General features: G+C 36.7%; 1 protein-coding gene across 2 annotated transcripts in view; it reads right to left on the bottom strand.

Annotated features, from left to right (window-relative positions):
- Positions 1 to 917: 917 nt before the first annotated feature.
- Positions 918 to 18,845, bottom strand: part of PXYLP1 (2-phosphoxylose phosphatase 1) — a gene marked incomplete at both ends in the record, with an annotated part of 37,459 nt that continues 19,531 nt past the window's right edge. For both annotated transcript variants that reach the window (XM_080623292.1, XM_080623291.1), the window contains 4 exons: positions 918 to 1,849; positions 4,423 to 4,562; positions 14,492 to 14,618; positions 15,531 to 15,692. In XM_080623292.1, coding sequence (XP_080479418.1) covers positions 918 to 1,849; positions 4,423 to 4,562; positions 14,492 to 14,618; positions 15,531 to 15,692 — 1,361 coding nt within the window. The remainder of the gene's footprint in view (positions 1,850 to 4,422; positions 4,563 to 14,491; positions 14,619 to 15,530; positions 15,693 to 18,845) is intronic.

The raw sequence follows: 18,845 nt of genomic DNA, 5'->3' as shown, positions 1-18,845 counted from the left end.
AGTCAAGCTGTCTCAAGCAGTCACTACATCAAATTCCAAAACCACTGATCTGTTCCATAGCAGAGCAGCTTGAACATGTTCACAACAGGAAACAGCCCATAACTTCACCATAAAACTGATTTCTAACCCTAATTTCCCACTCAGGTTTAGTGGCAAGGTTAGTGTTTGCTGTCTATTTTAATGTCACAAGACCTTTACATATTTCTAGACTGTGTTTGAACTATTCAAAGTGCTGAAAATGTGATCAAAGAATAGAGTTTTGTATCTATTCTCCAGTACATTCTCCTCTGGCACTGGCAACAACAGCCAAATATTTAGAGGTCTATGAGGTCAGAAAGGCACATGCTCCTTTGTACATGCTCAGGTAAGTATGCACAGATACACACATGCACTTTGCTTAAAAGACCTGCCCCTAAACATTACAAGACTTCTTTCTGTTTAGTAGGGAGGTTCAAGAATTCATTACAAATGATTGCAGTTATTACAGAATACATTACAGATGCCTGGAATTCATAAAGACTGTGATACAAACTGCTTAAAATGTCTGAGATTGTGGTTTTGGTTTTAACATTAAGGTATCCAAGTATTGCTCTGGAGTACAGAGAAACAAAGTCTATGCTTTCTCACTCTTTCTCAAGTGACATTCAGGTTACAGTAGCAATGTGATTTATCATCACAGTTCACACAGCATATGTGAGCATACACATACATGTAACACCCCTTCAGTACTTGTTCTTCTGTTGGAGACTACCTGCAGTCTGAATGAAAATAAAACTATCTGAAGAATGTTTCAAGCAATATCCTTTTGTACTTACACATACAAGTACAAGAAATAACAGAACTGAACTGTGCCTCAACCAGAATACAGACTTCCACTCATACACAAGTTAATATTGCTTCCTTTCCACTCTCCTTCCCTACAGTGGTCTTCTATGACATGCGTCGTAATAACTAGTGCTGTTAAAAATTAAGAACACATCCCTCTTGACAAAATTGATGAATTTTTCTAGGGGGCACATTGGCTTTGTGGACTGTTTATAATAATCCTTACAAAATGAGGTCTGGAATGTGACATCAGCGCCATTATACAGGATGCGGATAAAGTGATCTTTGGGTCTCTTCCCATCCTGCCACAGCTCAAAAACTAATCTGGCAGCAAATCTAGGAAATCTGGCATCTGTAATGCCCAAGGCACTAAGAACAGGTGACAATGTGACATCATGTGCAGAGTAAAGAACAAATACTTCTTCTTTCTTGCCTTCTATAATACGCTGCAGCCGATTAACAGTCTGGTTGAGGAGAGGATGAGTAGCCAATAGTGCATACAAGAAATAAAGTTTCTTTTCCTGTCTTTCTCTCTCATCCTCCAACTGATGTCTTTTGATCACTTTGAAGTGTTCCATATCAATGCAGCCAGTTTTGGTACATGGAAAACTGACATTGTGGCAAAAATAGCACAAGAGAGAATCTATTGGGTTAGAAGCTCTCAACTGCCTGGTGGGAATGCCCACAATCTTTGCCATATCCACATATATTTTCTCTAAGTCATTGTTTTTCACCCGCAAACTGTACTGTCTGCGCTGTTCCTCTTCCAGATAGTGGTTTCGCATAGGACAGTTGCAGCTTCCAGAGCAAAAAATGGTGCTCCACTGATGTCTGATGTTAATTTTCTTCCAGTCAAAATCTGGCAAAAAGGTGTAGAGCAGTGCCAAAGCACTCTGCAGGGTTCGACTTTTTCCTGTTGTCTCCAAGTAAAGCTGTTTTGCTGTCCAGTCACTCACAAGCAGTTTATGTTTGTTTATATAAATATCTCGCAATAGTTGTCCATTTTTCAAGTGTTGCACAACTCCTGAAAGAGAATTTTAAAAGAAGTTACAACACATGATTAGAATCTTGAGGGTTTTTTGGAGGGGAAAAAAAAAAAAAGCACAGCTAGCAGTCCTGGTGATAGATGAACAATTAGTTTAAAGGTCAAAAAAGTTCAAACCTGAACTTCACCTATGCTTAACTATTAGGAAAATTGCATGTAATGTGAGATACCTGCTATTCTTCAGTATGTCTTAGATTCTAGGAGCTAAACTGAGATGTAGATAAATAAAGCTGGTTCCTTAAGATTTGTTTCAAACCTTAGTGTTTTTCTGGACTAGAGACAGAGACGGAATAGGTCTGCCATAACTGAAAGACAGTTATGAAGATGGATCCAAACTGCACCTGAGTCAGGTTTTCAGGCAGGCAGTGAATGCTGTGCTCCCTGCAAATTTATGGCAGCTGGTAAAACTACCAGCAGCCAGGAAATGAATACACAGAATGTTAAACTAGTGTGTAAACTCACAAAACAGAGTGGTGAGGTGTGTCAACTGCATCAGACTTCCTTCTCCAACTTTCTTCAGGGAAGTGCTACAATTGCTCAATAAATACTAATGCTCTGCCTTGATCCAGCTGGAAAGGAAGAGGGTGCGTATCCTTCTCACACGCCAAAACCTTTATTCCAGAATCCACCTTGCTTGTGTTATCCTCCCACAGCAGCAAAGCAGCAGGCATGAACCCTTTATGAACTAGACCATCTGTATAGCTTACTACAGGCAATACAAGGCCCAGATACTTTCTCAGTTACAAGTTGTGGGCAGTGTTGAGTCCAGTTTCACACACAACCTGCTGTGTTAGGAGGAATTCCTTGGTAACCTGACTAGGTTTCTCCTGACATCACTTTGCAAGACTTGACACTTGCTTAACACAATCATTTCTTCTGGTGGGATCCCAGAACTTATGAGAATATGACAGGCAAGTTTTGGACTGAAGAATACAAAAGAGTCCTGGAAAGACAGTTGGCAAGTGGAAAATGCCACTAACTCCCCAGATCTTCAACACTCTTTAGTTCTCCATAGGCAGTTTCCAAACCTACTGACTACCCAGATCCACTGTGATATGCTCTTTCAGTCATTGGTGTTTTAAGATAAAAAGAGCAACATAGTAAAAAGCAAGGTGTGGGAATAAAAGGGAATGGATCAATGTTAAAATTAGGAAAGATACAGGAGAACAAGAAGTGTCACTAATGTGGATTGTCTGTTAAATTCATGAATATTGAAGAGAGAAATCCACATGTGAATAACCCTTTTCACAATCACATATCTGCCCACTAGTGCAATAGCTTGTTTTCACATGTTTTTGGGAAGGCATTTCTATATGTTTGGTTCTGAGACACTGATATGGATATAAGCAGAAAAATAAGCACAGCAAACAAACACATGGACTTCAGCCCATACCAGTTCATCTGGCTATTCTGCGTGGAGAACACGAAAAATTCCAAGAGCTGTGGAATCTGTTTCATACAAAGTGACAACTTGTTTCTATACTTCTGCCTTCTTACCTTTTGTTCCCCTCATATTTTCTATTGCCTGCTGACAGCAGCCACAGGTCTTTTGCAAATGGCCCTTTTATCACGGCTCTGATCCAGCACTACCATTTTCCCTCTCCAATCCCGAACCCTTTATCTCTTTCTAACATTCCCAATGCCCTCAGCACCACATTACTCCCAACTCTCCACATACTTCTTCTACATAGACAAATCCCTCACTGCAACACTTCCGGTTACATCCCATCTCCCCCACCCCTTTGGTACAGATAAACTAAACTAAACAATATGTTCACTAGCAGATCTCAGCAGTCTTCTTGTCAGAAGTAATACTGATAAAGTCTCAAAACTTCAACTTTAAAAAATAGTTCCTTGGAACTTAATTGCTAATATTTCCACCTTTCCTCCCAATAAATAGTTCAGCAGACCTGATAGATGGAATAAGAAAATAACTAATTTTCCTGTGGAAAAAAAATACAAAAATAAATATGCCAAAACCCACAACCTTGGGATTTCACTACAAAGCTTGGGGCAGGGGAGGAGAGAAGGAAAAAGCACCATGTGTAAAAAGTTTTCTATTTCTATAATACAAGCATCAAATTTATCTATTACTTCTGAATCCCTTGCAGGGGACACAGTAGTTACATCATAGGTAAAAACTGGCAACTAAGTTCTTTAGTTCCATGGCCATGCTGAATTACAAACCCTTACAGACCTTCCTCAGGAGGGACTGAGCAATGCCATTTTTTACAAGGGTGACCAAGCAATTTTGTGGTGTGAGTGCTCTGACTTGTTACAAATAACATTATTAAGAGATGGCAAGCATGATGGATCTGTAACAGAACTGGCAAGCTATAGGATAAAGCACAGTTTCTAGAACTGTTACCACTTTTACTGTAGAGACTCTAATACTATATTCATATCTCAGCAGAAGCTAGGCTATGACCAACATTATAAATTTCCCATAAAAAAAAGCATTTATTTCAATATAAAGAAAAATAGGAGATCCCTTTTCAAGCAGACTGTATTTAACAGAACAGAGGAAAAGACAGAGCTCTATTGGAACTTACCTGTCTGTGTTAGCTCTCCCATTTCGCACAAAGCATGGCTAGGGTAGCGAGGCAGGCTGCTTAGGGAACCACCCATCTGGGCTGCAGACCCTTTAGACATATGTTTAATGAAAGCTTCAAGCTGAGGATGAGAAGGTTTCCTACAGGTAAACCAAAATGTGAAAACTTCCAAAAGTATATGGGAAAACAGCTCAAGAGAGTCAAGTGTTCTAACTGTATCAGCTCAGACATTTCATGGTGTGAGGTTATTTCCCACTGAGACAACATGTGGTCTCACTGAAGACTTTTGCAAGTATGCAAAATAAACCTAAGTACTTACTAACTACCAAAGGCCTACAGGGAAACTTGTCATGTTAAAACTATGATATCTTTTGGTAATTAATTTTGAAAGATATTTTTTTTAAACGCAGTCACTGTTGTGAATTAAAAAAGAAAAATCCTTACCAAAAAATACTCTGTCCAGTTTCTGAAGTACTATTGCACTTTAACCCTATGGCCAAAGGCACTAACAATCTAAAAGGGTTCAAATAACCAGTATTTTAAGTAGATGATCTTGAAGGTATTCTCAAGTTTTGTAACATACTATGCTGATTACAATATCAGCCTTTCTTCTATTTTTATTTCAACTAGATGATCTTCAGGTCCTTTCCAACCCTAACTATTCTGATCACTTCAAGCTTCAAATCAAATAGCACATATAGCCTCAGTTAAGTGGTACCTGGAAAGTAGTATCTGCTATCCCCATTAAAATTGGAAATCATTGGTTTGGGTATTGTACCATTACCCAGGAAGAAAGAGACTAACACTGCTGGACACATAAAAAGATGAGATACTCCTGCAATGCACATAATGAATGCAACTGGAAAAGAGATATAGACAAAAATGTCTTAAGTTAACTCACTGAATTCAAGTCAGTGAAAGAATGCTTAGATCTCCTAAACTGTTCTGCAAATTTCAGATACACTACAGGCTCTGTCCACTGTTGTACTACTGTGTGGAAAACTACATACATAAAAAAACTCCACAATGATTTAAACCTTTTAAAAACTAAATCTACAATCACACTTCTGCAACAGAAATACACTACATAAGTAGGGATTTTCTTTGTTAAATGTCAGCATTCAACAAAAGTCACACAGTCACCTCTCTACTTCGGTGCAGAACTAAATCAAAAACTGGCAACCCAACTCCGCCCCAGACAGCCCTCATTTTAATAGGGCTTTCAGCCCGAATACAGTAGCTGTTTTTTATGTTACTAACAACAACAACAAAAGTATATAAAAATAAAGATAAATTGGATCAGATAACTTTTACAGAAGTCTGGTTTTAGTGTTTATTGTTCATATTTACACTTTGCTAAAATGATCAACTATTGTGATACAAAAACTTCAGGTCTGGAAAAAAAACCTTCCAGAGTTGCAGGAACCACAAGAGGGAGCAATAACACTATTAAAGTAGGAGGAAATGTCTAATCAAAGTTTACTAGGACAGAGACATTCATGCTTATACATAAAAGAGACAAATAAGATACTCCCAAGTGCAAAAGCACCTCTTGCAGAGCAATGCTCACAGCATGCATGTACAGGAGGTCTCATAAGAATCAATACCTCTGTCGACAGAGAGGTAGCTCACTGTCATACCATTTTATAAAACTTGAATTTTCTAGTATTTAATTTACCTTCAGAAAAAAAAAAAAAAAAGAGTGAGTAAAATAGCACAATAAATTCTGGTGCAACTACCAGTAAGAAAAAATGTAAAATGAGACAAAAAGCAAGGTGAAATAAAAATATCAAAAGAATTTTTTTCATTTTTACTTCCAATTAAAAAGAAAACCAGCCAATTTATGGCATTCTAAATCCACAGCTTCTTCTGTATATTATAATTTTGACAATTCAACTGAAGATTAGTATTTGAGAAGTAGAGCTACATAAAAAAGGTATTGGTCCTTTCCAAAGCAGTAGAGCTTTCCCTTGCAGTAAGCATACATTAGAAAGCTTAATCCAGCTCCAGAGGCGAATTAACTTTTTGTACATTTCACTGTTTTTACAGCCCAGCAGTGCAATCTAAAAATGGAAGAATCAGGTTGAGAAAAATTAAATTAAACTCATTAGTAAATGGCTTTTTAAGCTTGTTACAGATGTAGCAGGCTGAACTCCCAATGTTCTAAACTTTGCCCTTTAAAAAGCTATAAACACAAATAAACTGTCAGTCATAATTTTCCTTAAACCCTGTTTACTTAATTAGCAATTTCTGCAAGTACATGTGCACGAAAACGAAAAGAACTGCATTAACCATTCTGCTTCTTTTGCTGCTTTGCTTACAAAAATCTGAATACTCATGGAATCAAACCCACACTGATAAAACTGTCTCAGCAATCACTTGTGGGAAGGAATAAAGGAAAAGAAGAAAAACAAGTACTTATCAGCGCTTTGCAAAAAGATTTACCTAAAAAGTGGCAGGCAAGATAAACTAACATCCAACATAATAACATATATGGTAATTTATAAAATCATATTCCACTATATTAATATAGCTTTTCATATACCCATGTAGATGCAAGTTACTTGACTTTGGATTACATTCTTTTTAAAGTTAGCTCAGGTTAAGCACATGCTTGCAGAACTGAATTATGAAATATGACTGTTAAATGTATTTCTGAATATAAATTCAAAGCTTACTACTTGCTAAATACATTCCAGGGGAAGAAGAAAAAAACCCAAAAAACCCAACAGAAGTAAGAACCATTTTGCCTGACAGGGACAGGCATCTCAGGCTACAATATACTTTTACCCTGAATGTAATCCTCATGTATATAACAAGATTCTGAACAAACTGGCAATTCTCCTGATTAACCCGGTGTAACTGAGCAAATAAAAACTTATTTTTCTCAAACGCAAAATTCACTGCACCACTAAGGCCACCTGGTAACAAAAGACTCGCCCTCCCTGCCCCAAGATTTCTCTTTTATTTAGAATATGAATCCTCCTGTTGAATTGGCCAATTTACAGATGCTGCAAGAGATGGAGTATCTAGGCAACACAACTAAGACTGCTGTGACTGTTTGAGCGGGAAGCAAAGAAAATTACTCAGTTGTATAGTTGAAAAGACTGAAATATCCTTAAAATTTAATTTCCATAAAAGTAACCAGAAAACATAAATGGGCTAAAGAGATATCATTCTGTATGTTGCTGGGCATTATGATGATAAGTTACCACATTTGGGAAATGTATTTATACAATAAATATTTCAAATTGTGTCAGAACATGGAATGGCTTTTCACCTAACACCACTAGTAATAAACATACTTTTTCTTAATTTTGAATATTTATTTCCATCTTTAATGTCTGTTAATTTTCCTTTTAATTATCTTATTTTTGTAAAATAAAATAAATTTTATCTGTGACAAAGCTGAGGACACTTATTTTCCCCTCAAACAATGAATTCAGCTTATCTTTTTGTTATTTACAAACTTAAACACTGGGATAATCGGTCCCAGATTTAATAGTGCAGTTTTCATGCACTAGCACTAAAACGGACCAACATTTAAATCCTTATTCAACATTTAAATATCTTATTAGTAAAGGTCTTAAGAAGCTTAATACCAAAATGTCACCTTTTTATTGCTACACTGTAACCAGTGTACACTGAAAGAAACCATACTGTGCAACCATTTGAACTATGGTTCAAATGCCAGCAACTGAGCTGACATCCTTTCACCCTTTAATAACAATTTCCTTTCTCCTTGAGGAGCTGAGATACAAAAAAAATAGAAATGGAGTGGTTGTTTTTTTGGATTGATTGACTGATTTGTTTATTTATGTATCTATCTTATTTATTTATTTACGCGAAGCGAACGCTAACTTGCTGGTTGTTCTGAATTAGCACAGCAAAGTGGGAAATACAGTACCAGAGTGAGCATATGTACATGATACCTCAGAAAATCTGCTGATAGATTTTGGATGGTTACGCTATAATGGCACAAAACACTGTGTCAGAAACATGCACAAAAATACACCTATTGCATCTATTATAGTCATGCAAAGGTATGAAACCTTATTCATGCAGTTCCACATTAAGTTTAAAGATATTATACAGCAAACCTTCAAACCTTGCATAGCAGCACAACAACTTTGTTACAGGACATTCTTGCACCCCACCCCATGAGACTAACTGAATTCAAGACTTCAAGGTCAATATTTATGAACCAGTTTGGGAGACAATGGGGCTTTCTGCCCATGGGTAAAGCGATGCTCAGACTGAGTGCATGGAAGCCTCTTTTGGTAAAAAGTTAGTTCTTTGAGCTGGTTGTCTTTGTTTAAATATTATCATCAGCAGCACAGCATGAAGATCATTGTTAGATTTCATAGTTAATTCACAGAGCAAAAACAAAATCATCCTTGCTTCTCAGGGCTACTTGTCTCAGGATCATTCAGGAAAATACTGGTATTGATTGATATTGTCTGCTTGTGAAATACTTGCTTTCCTTCTGATCCTTGTTAGCGGAAATTGGTTTTATTAAAGAATTAAAACATAAATAGAAATTGGATCTAGTTTTGCTCCTCCTTTAGACCTAAACTGCAAAACAGACCCAACCAGGTCAATTTGGGTAAAAATTCCCCACCCGTTAATCCTTACGTTTATTAATTTTAGGATTACTTTGATCAAAATTAATTCCTCAGTAGGAACAGGCTGAGATTCCTTTAACATTCTTCCCTATTAAGGCTACTAGACCACTGAACTACTGCCTTATTTCTATTGTGTATACTGTAAAATGAAGTACAGTGTAAGCCTTGTTTCTTCAACAAACCTGATGGTCAACAAACCACAGCATTCACTCTGTCTTCCAACTCATTAAATTGAATGCTCTTTTGAACCATGTACAAATTTGAGACCATATATCTCTAAAAATTGCCAAGTTACAGAATTTAAGGAACAGATGTGGAAAGACATCATCTTGACAAGACTAGAGGCAACTACAGTTTATTTAATAATTTACATGTTCATAAAAATTCAGGAGTGGCAGAAATAACGTGCTTTTGCCACCATGCAAAATGCTACAGGCCAAAAAAATATGTTGGTCAAGGTTATGATTAAAAAGAAACTGTCAGAAAAAAAAACGTAATTATTGAGATTAATTACTGTGTCATTTAATTAAAAGCAGAATTAAGGAGAGGTAAACTTTTTATTCATCTTACCTCTGTAACTGCACAGTGCTATCTTTTACATCGCTATAGAATTCTGAGGTCTACATGCTACAAGAAAGAACTTGTGGAGGTGGACATTTACAAAAATGAGATATAACTTTTTCCTTCCCAAATAGCATTTATCTATGCAAATGTCAATTTTGTTAATAAATGCAGAATTTGCAGAGGACCAAACATCTCACAGGGAGCTGCAGAACCCTCAGTGTGTCACTTGGTGAGTAAACATGGCCATGCCTGGCACACGCAAAGCTTCAGACAGAGGAACGTTACCTTTCTGTAATCATATAATAGATATACCAGATTCTGTCTGGTAACTGAACCAAAGGGCAGTCCCTTTTCTCTTTACTTAAAATGAAAAAAATTATAACTTCAAGCAAAAATCACATGTGTTTTTTGTGATGTTTAAGTAGACAAAAAAAGCATTAGATCAAAGGACTGTACTGTTTCCTTTTAGAAGGCAAATGAATGAAAGAGCCACTAAAACCAACAACAGATTATTGCAGTCTACAAAACAGATAGTTACAACAGCATTAGTACTGTTGAGGCATATTTATTCATAAAGGTCTTAGAACCTTTACATTTTTATAACACTCTATTAGTGATCCAGTCTACTTCATTGCTCTTCTGAGTTTCTAGAGAAGTCAGAAGAGGCCTCAGGAGACCTTTCTTCACCTAATTCTGGCCTGCATCATGCTTTGACCTCCCTCCAAGTTAAATCCACACCTCCTTTAGCTTACAATACGATACTTGCCTCTCCCACTTTTTGCTCTCATTTTTCTGGCAGTCTCAAGACATGTGCATATTGAACCTAAAATTCAAATGTTTGTTACTACGCTTCTTATGATTAACATCAACACCTTTCAAAATGCCTCAAAGCATATGCTAATTAAGCCAGCAAACTATGAAATGATAGCATCTTTCAAAAAGCATTTCTTCACTGTCTTGCATACAAACTCAATGAAGAAACACTGCATATTTTTATATGCGGTATAGTACATTTATAGTTTTGACACTGTAAGATACAAAGGGAAAAAGTGGAAGATTAATTTATTCCTCCCATAAGCAAACACTACAAGGAAAGGATTTTTATAACATCATTCCATTAATTTTCTTGAGGAAAAAAAGTATGTATTATTCAGCTCTCTTTGGAATTTGTTTCCAGAACAATAAAAATAGTATTAATTGAAGTTTTAGATGGAAGAAATCTCCAAAGCATTTAATCCATTTTCTTATATTAATTTCACACTTACATGTCACAATCCATAATTCACAAAACTGACGTGTGACCTCAAAGCTATTTTGCATACTCATTAGAAGTCCGTGGGCCTGTAGCATAATTTACTTAATTAATGAATTCCATCAGCTGAATGCCAAGTCAAATAAAGAACAGACTGAATATGAGCAGCATACTTATCTGAAACTGAAGTCAAGAAAGCTTAAATAAGGCAGACTTTCAGACATCTTAGCCATACAGCATCACAAAACCTTCAGTTCAAAGGTAGCAATTATATACCTTGTAATACTCTTAACTTAAATATGTTTACAACTGAGCACCAAATTTACATAATGAAAGAATATAGGCCTGACAACCAAATGCAGCAAATAGCTTCCTGATGTTAAAGTAATAAATGTTCCATTCAAAACAATGGCAGAAACTAACAATTCTAGCTTTATTCAGGTCAGCTTTAACACATCTGGACAGAATGGTACAGAGTCAATTCCTTTAATCTTTCTGCTGCCCTTTCAAAGTCAGCCAGGAGGCTCTATTTTACATAAACTTTGCTTCAAGGAGACGAAGTCTTTTTGGTTCTCCACTCATTTTCAGCAGCTGTGAATGGTAAGGGAGGTATCATTGATACACTGATGTTCTAATGCTTCATAAATTAGTAACAGCCAAGAGCATCTACACTGATGGCCTCATCACATCCTGACACTGTGCCCTCCTATCTGCTTGACTTGGTGATTTTGTTGGCAATGTTAAAAGCTGCACTACTTCTCTGCCTTTCATGGATATTTTTCCTGAGTTCAGGGCCTTCATGTTGTGTTCCTTGCCTGAAACTGAAGTGAAAACAGCTATAAAAACTTCTCTGACAAATACAAAACCGAGGTCTCGCGTGGCACTGTAATACTGAGAAATACAGCTTCTCATACAATATTGTCACTTGCAGTTAACATCTTTGCAATAAAGTGTTCTCACATACATTCTAATGTGACAGATACTGAGCAAGATCAGAAGATCACAGCCTATAAGAACTCCAGAAGGAATCTGGCTCATATTTCTTTACTTTGTGTTTCATGCTGAGAATAATCTCAGCCCTTGTAGGCAGGTCATTAAAAATGTCATCATAGCTATTAGCAGATGATTCATTTTTCATCTTGATAAAGAAATTAATTGGTCGGTTAAATCTACTGCAGAGATAATTGATGTTTGGTCTCCTGTCTGCAATCTCAGAGCTGCAGATCTAATTTCAGAAAGCCAGTCAGCTCACAGCAGGCATAGAACACTGTTGGGATTGGACACCTCTCAAAGAAGTCAAACTTCTCTTGGGAGGATGTTAGATAGGATCACCAAATGCCACTTTCACAAAACAAGGATTTTGTGGTGGAAGTTGAAGTATCAATACAGAAAAGCAGCAACCAATATGGTACCAGAGGAAACTTTAAGTCTGTTTAGATCCTAATGCAAAATGTAGGCAGGTAGATACAGTAGCGTGAATATAACTTGGGAGCTCCTAAGTACCTATTACCTATGAACAGGTAGACACACATACGGTTGAAAACTGGTGATGGTTTCACACTTTTGTAGGGTTGTTCTTGATTCAGCAGTAATGGTTACTTTTCAATTACTCATGCCAAATAGCATTACAACACTGACCACAAATGAAGACAGCATTGCAAGCCTTGCAGATTTCAGGACACCTACTAATAACAAGCACAATTTTTTTTATGCAGCCAGGTATCTAAAAAGAAAAGCAACATATTTCAGCTTTCTTCAGAGAAAGATCCAATTTTCTTATAATTTTCTGCCAGCCTTTGTGTCCCCTACTGTACGTATCTACTAGATACTAGGCAAGCCTCTTTAATCAAGCTTCCATCAGCTTTATGAGATGAAGCTATACATAATTAGATTCAAGTATTCTTTCATGTCACTTCAGTATATTTAAGCAACATTCCTACTGTGCAATATCACAACAGTGTTTGGGTTTTAATATACTTGAGCCAGAAACTGACACAGGACCAGTTATGAAAACTGGTTCATGTTTTCAAACAGAACTGCTGTAGACCAGAAGTGTAAAAGTGTACCATAATCCATAAAAGTGTACCATAATCCATCTTCTCCTTCAGAGAGATTCATTTGTTAAAAGCCCATTAAGGAAAAGCTGCAAGGACAGACTATTTCAGGTATAAAAGATAAAAATCATAAATGCTATTGATGACAGGAAGCTACTAGAATTTCAAGGAACACAGTCCATGAATCTATCAAAACAAGAAATACTCATTTCATATATCTAAGTCAGAAATGTACTTTCAGTGTTCCATTAACACTTTCAGCATGAGAGAGTAAAGCCAGTTCTGAATAACTGAAAAGCAAGAACATTATTTCTTTAAAGATAGGAGAGTCCATGCTGTTCTCGAAAAAAATATTTATGGTATATCTGCATTGCTTTGTATACCAGCATGTCTATGCCTCTTTTCCTGAGTAATGTGTGCAAGCGCACAAAGCAGATGCAGCGCCCAGTCACTGAAATCTTCACACCTGACACTGCTGAGTGGGCAGCAGCATAAATGTGTAGATTTGCTTAGAGGTTTTGCTAACACATCTGATAGTTAAAAGAAAAATACCAAGAAAAACTGTAAGTATTCAGTAGGTTCACAGGTAAGTCCTCAGTTTTTGTTTGGAAAAAAAAAAACCCAAACAATACCACAGATCCTACTTAAAAGGAAAAAAATCTCATGTAATCAAGCAAGCTAAGACAAAGGTTGGTGATTTACATCATCACTGTTTATTTCTCCTGCTCTAACACTGTAATTCCTCTTTATCAACGAGATAAACAAGAAAGAAAGGTTCTTCCACAAGGAAGAGAAGCAATTCAGTTCATAGCTACAGCTCACAATGGTTCATATATGAAGAGAAGCATCAGAAATCTACAAAGACATGATATTAAACAGAAGCACACTATACTGAAATAGAGAGGTAAATGTTTATGTTTTAATGACAGTTAGACACAAATAAAGTGCAACAGTTTTAAACAGTGAATGGTAACTAAAGGAAAAGTGTAGTTTTCAAGTAGCAAATAATGTACTTTTTGTTTAACTTTTATGTTAATAGTGAAGTGTACAACCTCCATATGTTTTCCTGAACACTGACTTAACTAATGACTTTGATCATTAATTTGAAGGAACCATGATAACCTACATTTCTGAAAAGTAAAAGAAGAAGATAATAACAAACCACAAATACTCATTTTCCTATGGTCGTGATGAACTAAGGCCTGTTTGTATTCACAAGAAAGGAAGTATGCTTAGCTGAAATGGAAGAGACATTCTCAAAATACTGCACATGCATTTCGACAACATCTAGAAGCTTATCTAAGAGGAATGGTAACCTAAATATTCAATTAAATAGGTTTTGCTTTTTAAAGAAATACCAAGAATTTCTTCCGATCTGAACTGGTAACAGGTAATAAATAGTTCCTGTTTCCAAGGAAATTGTACTGATGCAGGGTTTGGTTTTTTTTATAATCCATGACAATGCACAAGAAGTCACAATGTACTTCAGGCAGCACAAATTGTTTCCTGAAGAGGAACAAAATAATTATCAAGCAAAACACACACTTAGCAATGATGAAAACCAAGCATTTTACCTGTTAGGCTGCAGCATACAGTCAATGTCAGGTCTCTTTGTCTTGGGAATGGCATATAGAGGATACCTATCGCCATGTCGAATCAACACTTGAACTGACACTAGCTTAAAATAATGAGGTGCATGCCCTAAAGTGAAGACAGAAAAGGGTGGGGGGAAAACAAACCCAAAAAAAGGAGTGAAAGAGAAATCTTTCCTTTGCATGTATTTTCTTTAATAAAATAGAGCAGGTATAATTAGATTAATAGCTTTGGCAATGCAATGAAAGAAAACCCCCGTAAGAAATGACAGCTCACCATCTCAATAAGGATTTCCACTTTAAACTGCAAGACAACTTAGGCAAGACTCAGGTTCTTAGTACATTTTCAACAATACATCTAAAGTCCAGCAACCATACAAGACATTACTCAAGCACTGAACTCCACCAATATGGTAACGCTGATCCACTTTTATAATGCCTCTCTTCCAGACCACAAGCATAATGATGGATTTTGCAGCATTTCTAATGTGGAACTTTTTTATATACCAGCTTGTAATTTATTTTACATGTATTGGTGAGATATTCTAATGAAGAACTCATTCAGAACTTGCTGCTGTCTCGCTAGGGCAAGAATGCAAATGTACCTTCTAGCTGACTACTGATTTGGAGTTCTAAAATTAATTACTTCTGTGTTTTGGAGGTTAGGGTATTTTTTAGAATTCCAGGTCAACTGTTTACAATGCAGCTCACTTGTAATAAGAATTACAGTTCAAGTATTAAATACCTGTATCTCTCCCACATCTTTCAGTTTTAGGCCTCCAGTTGACCACTGACTGGAAACAAAACCACTTCCAAAAATCAACACAACAGAGAGGATACAAAGGGAAGAAAAGAAGAACAGTATATTTTGAATGATTTAACAGAATTCAGCAACCAGCTGGCATTTGCTGTTCCTTTTCCATGCACCAAAGAACTGAAAATTCACCAAGTTATCATTTCCAATGACATCACGTAGAAACAAGAAAATAAGCTGTCATTCATTTGCCTTCACAAAGCTTACCTTCCGTGCTGCGTTCTGCAATGGTGGGAATGTTGCAGTAAACATGAGCTTCATAAACAGGATCTATTGCAGGAGGCTCAGTCAGCAAACCAGCCATTATTCTCTTTCGGCTCTTAGTGCTCAACCCATCTTCCCTGACAGAGTTCACTGGGATTAAATGCACTGAAAAATACAAAACATACACCATACACCTTTAAAAGTGTTTAAGGACATATAGGATTTTTTTTTTTTTCTAAAAAGTAATTATGCACAAAGATTATGGTTTCATTATGACATGAAAAGATGTCACTGTATTGTATAGATCTTCGCTGAGATTTTTTCATGATATACATAGTAAGGCAAGCCCAGAGAGCTCTTTAGCAAAGTCAATGCTTGACTAAGACTGCAGAAATACCTCTAGATGTAGAACAACTTTCCTTTTTGCACTCTTCTTGAAGCTGCTCTGTCAGCTTCTCACAAAGCTCTAAGAGTATGAGCAGGAAGAAAAGGGCCGTAACAGGCCCAGCTGTCTCTCATAATTTTAATTTAAAAACTGAGATTGAAGGACATCAGCAAAAGACACAGCACGGTTATGACAATGGTGCTACAAACCATTGGGAAAACAAAGTAGTTGAGATTGAAGGGGCTGGATTGTTCATAATTTCTTACTAATTTCTGCCCTTCCATTGCTACCCTTGCCAGCCTTAAATAGCCTGACTTATCTAAAGAAAATGCACACAAATCATATTAGTTGAAATGCAACCGAGACCATCACAAAAATGTTAAACACAGAGAAATGCAGTTAACACACACAGCAAGGGAATTAACATAAATACCATCACTAAGTCTTCTGACACGTAGAAGCATGCTGAAGCATATCTGAATTCAAGGCCAGAGTTGTATTGGCCTTGTTGTTTACCTTGTCTTGATGTGAAAGCACTTGTTAATTTTCGAGCCTTACAAGCCTACTTGTAACAACAAATGGCCACTTTCTTTTTCTATTATTATTTTCTGATATTTGAATCTCTAGAAGATTTGAAGGTTAAAATGAAGAGGGAAAGTGTTAATATTTTTACCCTTATTAGTCTTCTGTGGTGAGAGGAAAAAAATAAAAAGAAAGAGAACACACTTCAATGAAGAATTTTACTAATCCTTCTGGGTCAGTTCCTCAGTTGCATCTTGACTCCCAGTTCAAATTTAAGAGGTGAATTTGTTCCACAGCAGAGTTGTGCAGACAAAGAAAACCAATGAAAACAGCAAAGTGAAGTGAAACATACAAAGATTTTTAAGAGCATGTAGCCCTTAATATAACACAGACGTCATTCTTCAGTACATTTTAAATATTTTATGCGGTTTCTCTTTCCCTGCCAAAACCAGAATTGAAGCATTTTCCATATCGTTCCTAGTGCTGTTGACACAGCTAATACTTGCAAAGCGCAAAGACTTCCAACTTTTCCTTAAGCTGTTTCAGATTTTGCATATAACTGCCCACAGGACTGTAGCTGGTGAGAGTTAAACTGTAGTTTTGATTTTGGCCACTTAAACTGCAGAGCTCAGCTGCCTTTCCAGCATTTATCTATCAGATTCAGTCTTTAGCTCTTTCCACATAAAGATTCACGTTACTGTGAGTCATTGCAAACCACTGACCAAGAAACTCTAGTGGTTACACAGAGTCGTGGCAACATCTATCAGAGGTTGGTAACTGGCTTGAAGCGGAGCTTGCAGCAAATTTGTATTTGAGGTATAAATCCCAAAAGCTAAGAGTGTGCTACAACAGTTGCTGGACTCTGCAAGTAAACAACAGTAGTTGGTTAAAAAGTAGAAATGGGAAATTCCAGCAGTTGTGTTATACTGGTTGAGTTTCCTAGCCAGAAAAGGTTAGGAGCAGCAACTCCCAGCTTTCTGTTAACAATTTTTTCTCCAGAGCAACTCAAAACATTGCTGCTGATCGCTTAGTGTCACAAAACCATACGGAGTTGGCTTTAGCACTCACGGAAGTGTTTCAGAAGACAGGGGAAACCATACCTCAACAGCAGCAGCTATTAACTCTGGTGCTAAAATTTGTTTGGGAGATTTAAAAGCAAAAGAAGGAACCTAATTTTTTATCTCAGGCAGTTTTAACTATAAAAAACCTGAACAGATCACATTTGTGCACTGAGACTATTAACTACAGCAGTCAACAGATGCATACATTATCTTATCAAGATCAAGTGCCTGTGATTCATGGAGCCAAGTATTTCATTAGAAATGAGACTTGCTATGTGCAAATAAAACTAGTTGAATAAATATTTTAACAGTGCCAGACAAATTTAAGAACAAGGAAAAGCACTAAATCTTAAAGAGAAAAGTCTACTCTATTTAAAATTAAAATTGCATATTAAAAATAGCACCTACAGGATTATCAGATTACATGTTTGAAGTTTAAAAAGACACTGACAGAACATCCTTAAAGGATCAACACAACAGTTCTGGGTGCAACGCAAGACGGTTTTGTGGACTGAAGAGATTAGGAATAACAACTGTTCATGTCATTAATTTTAAAAAAGTTTGTTAAAAATTATCCTACTCTAAATGCTGCTGATAACTACATTTATTAATTACTTAATAACAGCTAGTAAATACTGCCCTTACTGTACAGTGAATAAGCCTGGTTTATACCAGGGAAGGAAGGACATAGTACAAGCCTAGTAAACTACTTTCCCCACTAATCTACTACCACCATGTCCAAGTATCTCAGACCGGGACAGGGCTAAAGGAGCTTCTAACTTTGAACTTGCCTGGAGCATAACCATGTTGTCTGGATTTCTGAACATATCTGAGCAACCTGATCTACTGAAAAATGTCCCTGACCATGGCAGGGGAATTGGATTAGATGATTGTGAAAAGGTCCCTTCTGACACAAACTATTCTATGACTTGACTCAAATGATTCAAACTGTTTGTATGTTTGACAGAGAAAAATATCAAGAAGGTAAAAGATCTCCAGTCACCTAAATAAGCACTTTTGTAGCAAACAGTATTTACTTTTGGCACACTTGAAATGACATGTATTGGGGGAGAAATATTAAATAGAAAAATAAAAAAAATAATTGTATGACCCAGGTACCAGTCTAGGCAGTCTACTGGAAATTTCTACCAAATGTATACACATAAGAGTAGAGTATTCCCAAAGAAAGGGGAAGGAACAAGACCAAGGAGAGATGAATTCCAGTTGGAAAGCTGCTTTCTGTTTGCTCAGCCTTATCAGCACAGTGACCCTGAAAAGCCCACCCAGCAAGGCTGGTCTTTCCCCTTGTTAAAGCTCCTCACAGGCTGTAACAATCCTGCAGGTTCAGTA

This window comes from Psittacula echo (genome assembly GCF_963264785.1).
Source record: "Psittacula echo genome assembly, chromosome: 7".
NCBI classification, from domain to species: domain Eukaryota; kingdom Metazoa; phylum Chordata; class Aves; order Psittaciformes; family Psittacidae; genus Psittacula; species Psittacula echo.
The sequence above is the reverse complement of the archived record's forward strand: the minus strand, read 5'-3'. Positions and strand labels throughout refer to the sequence as shown.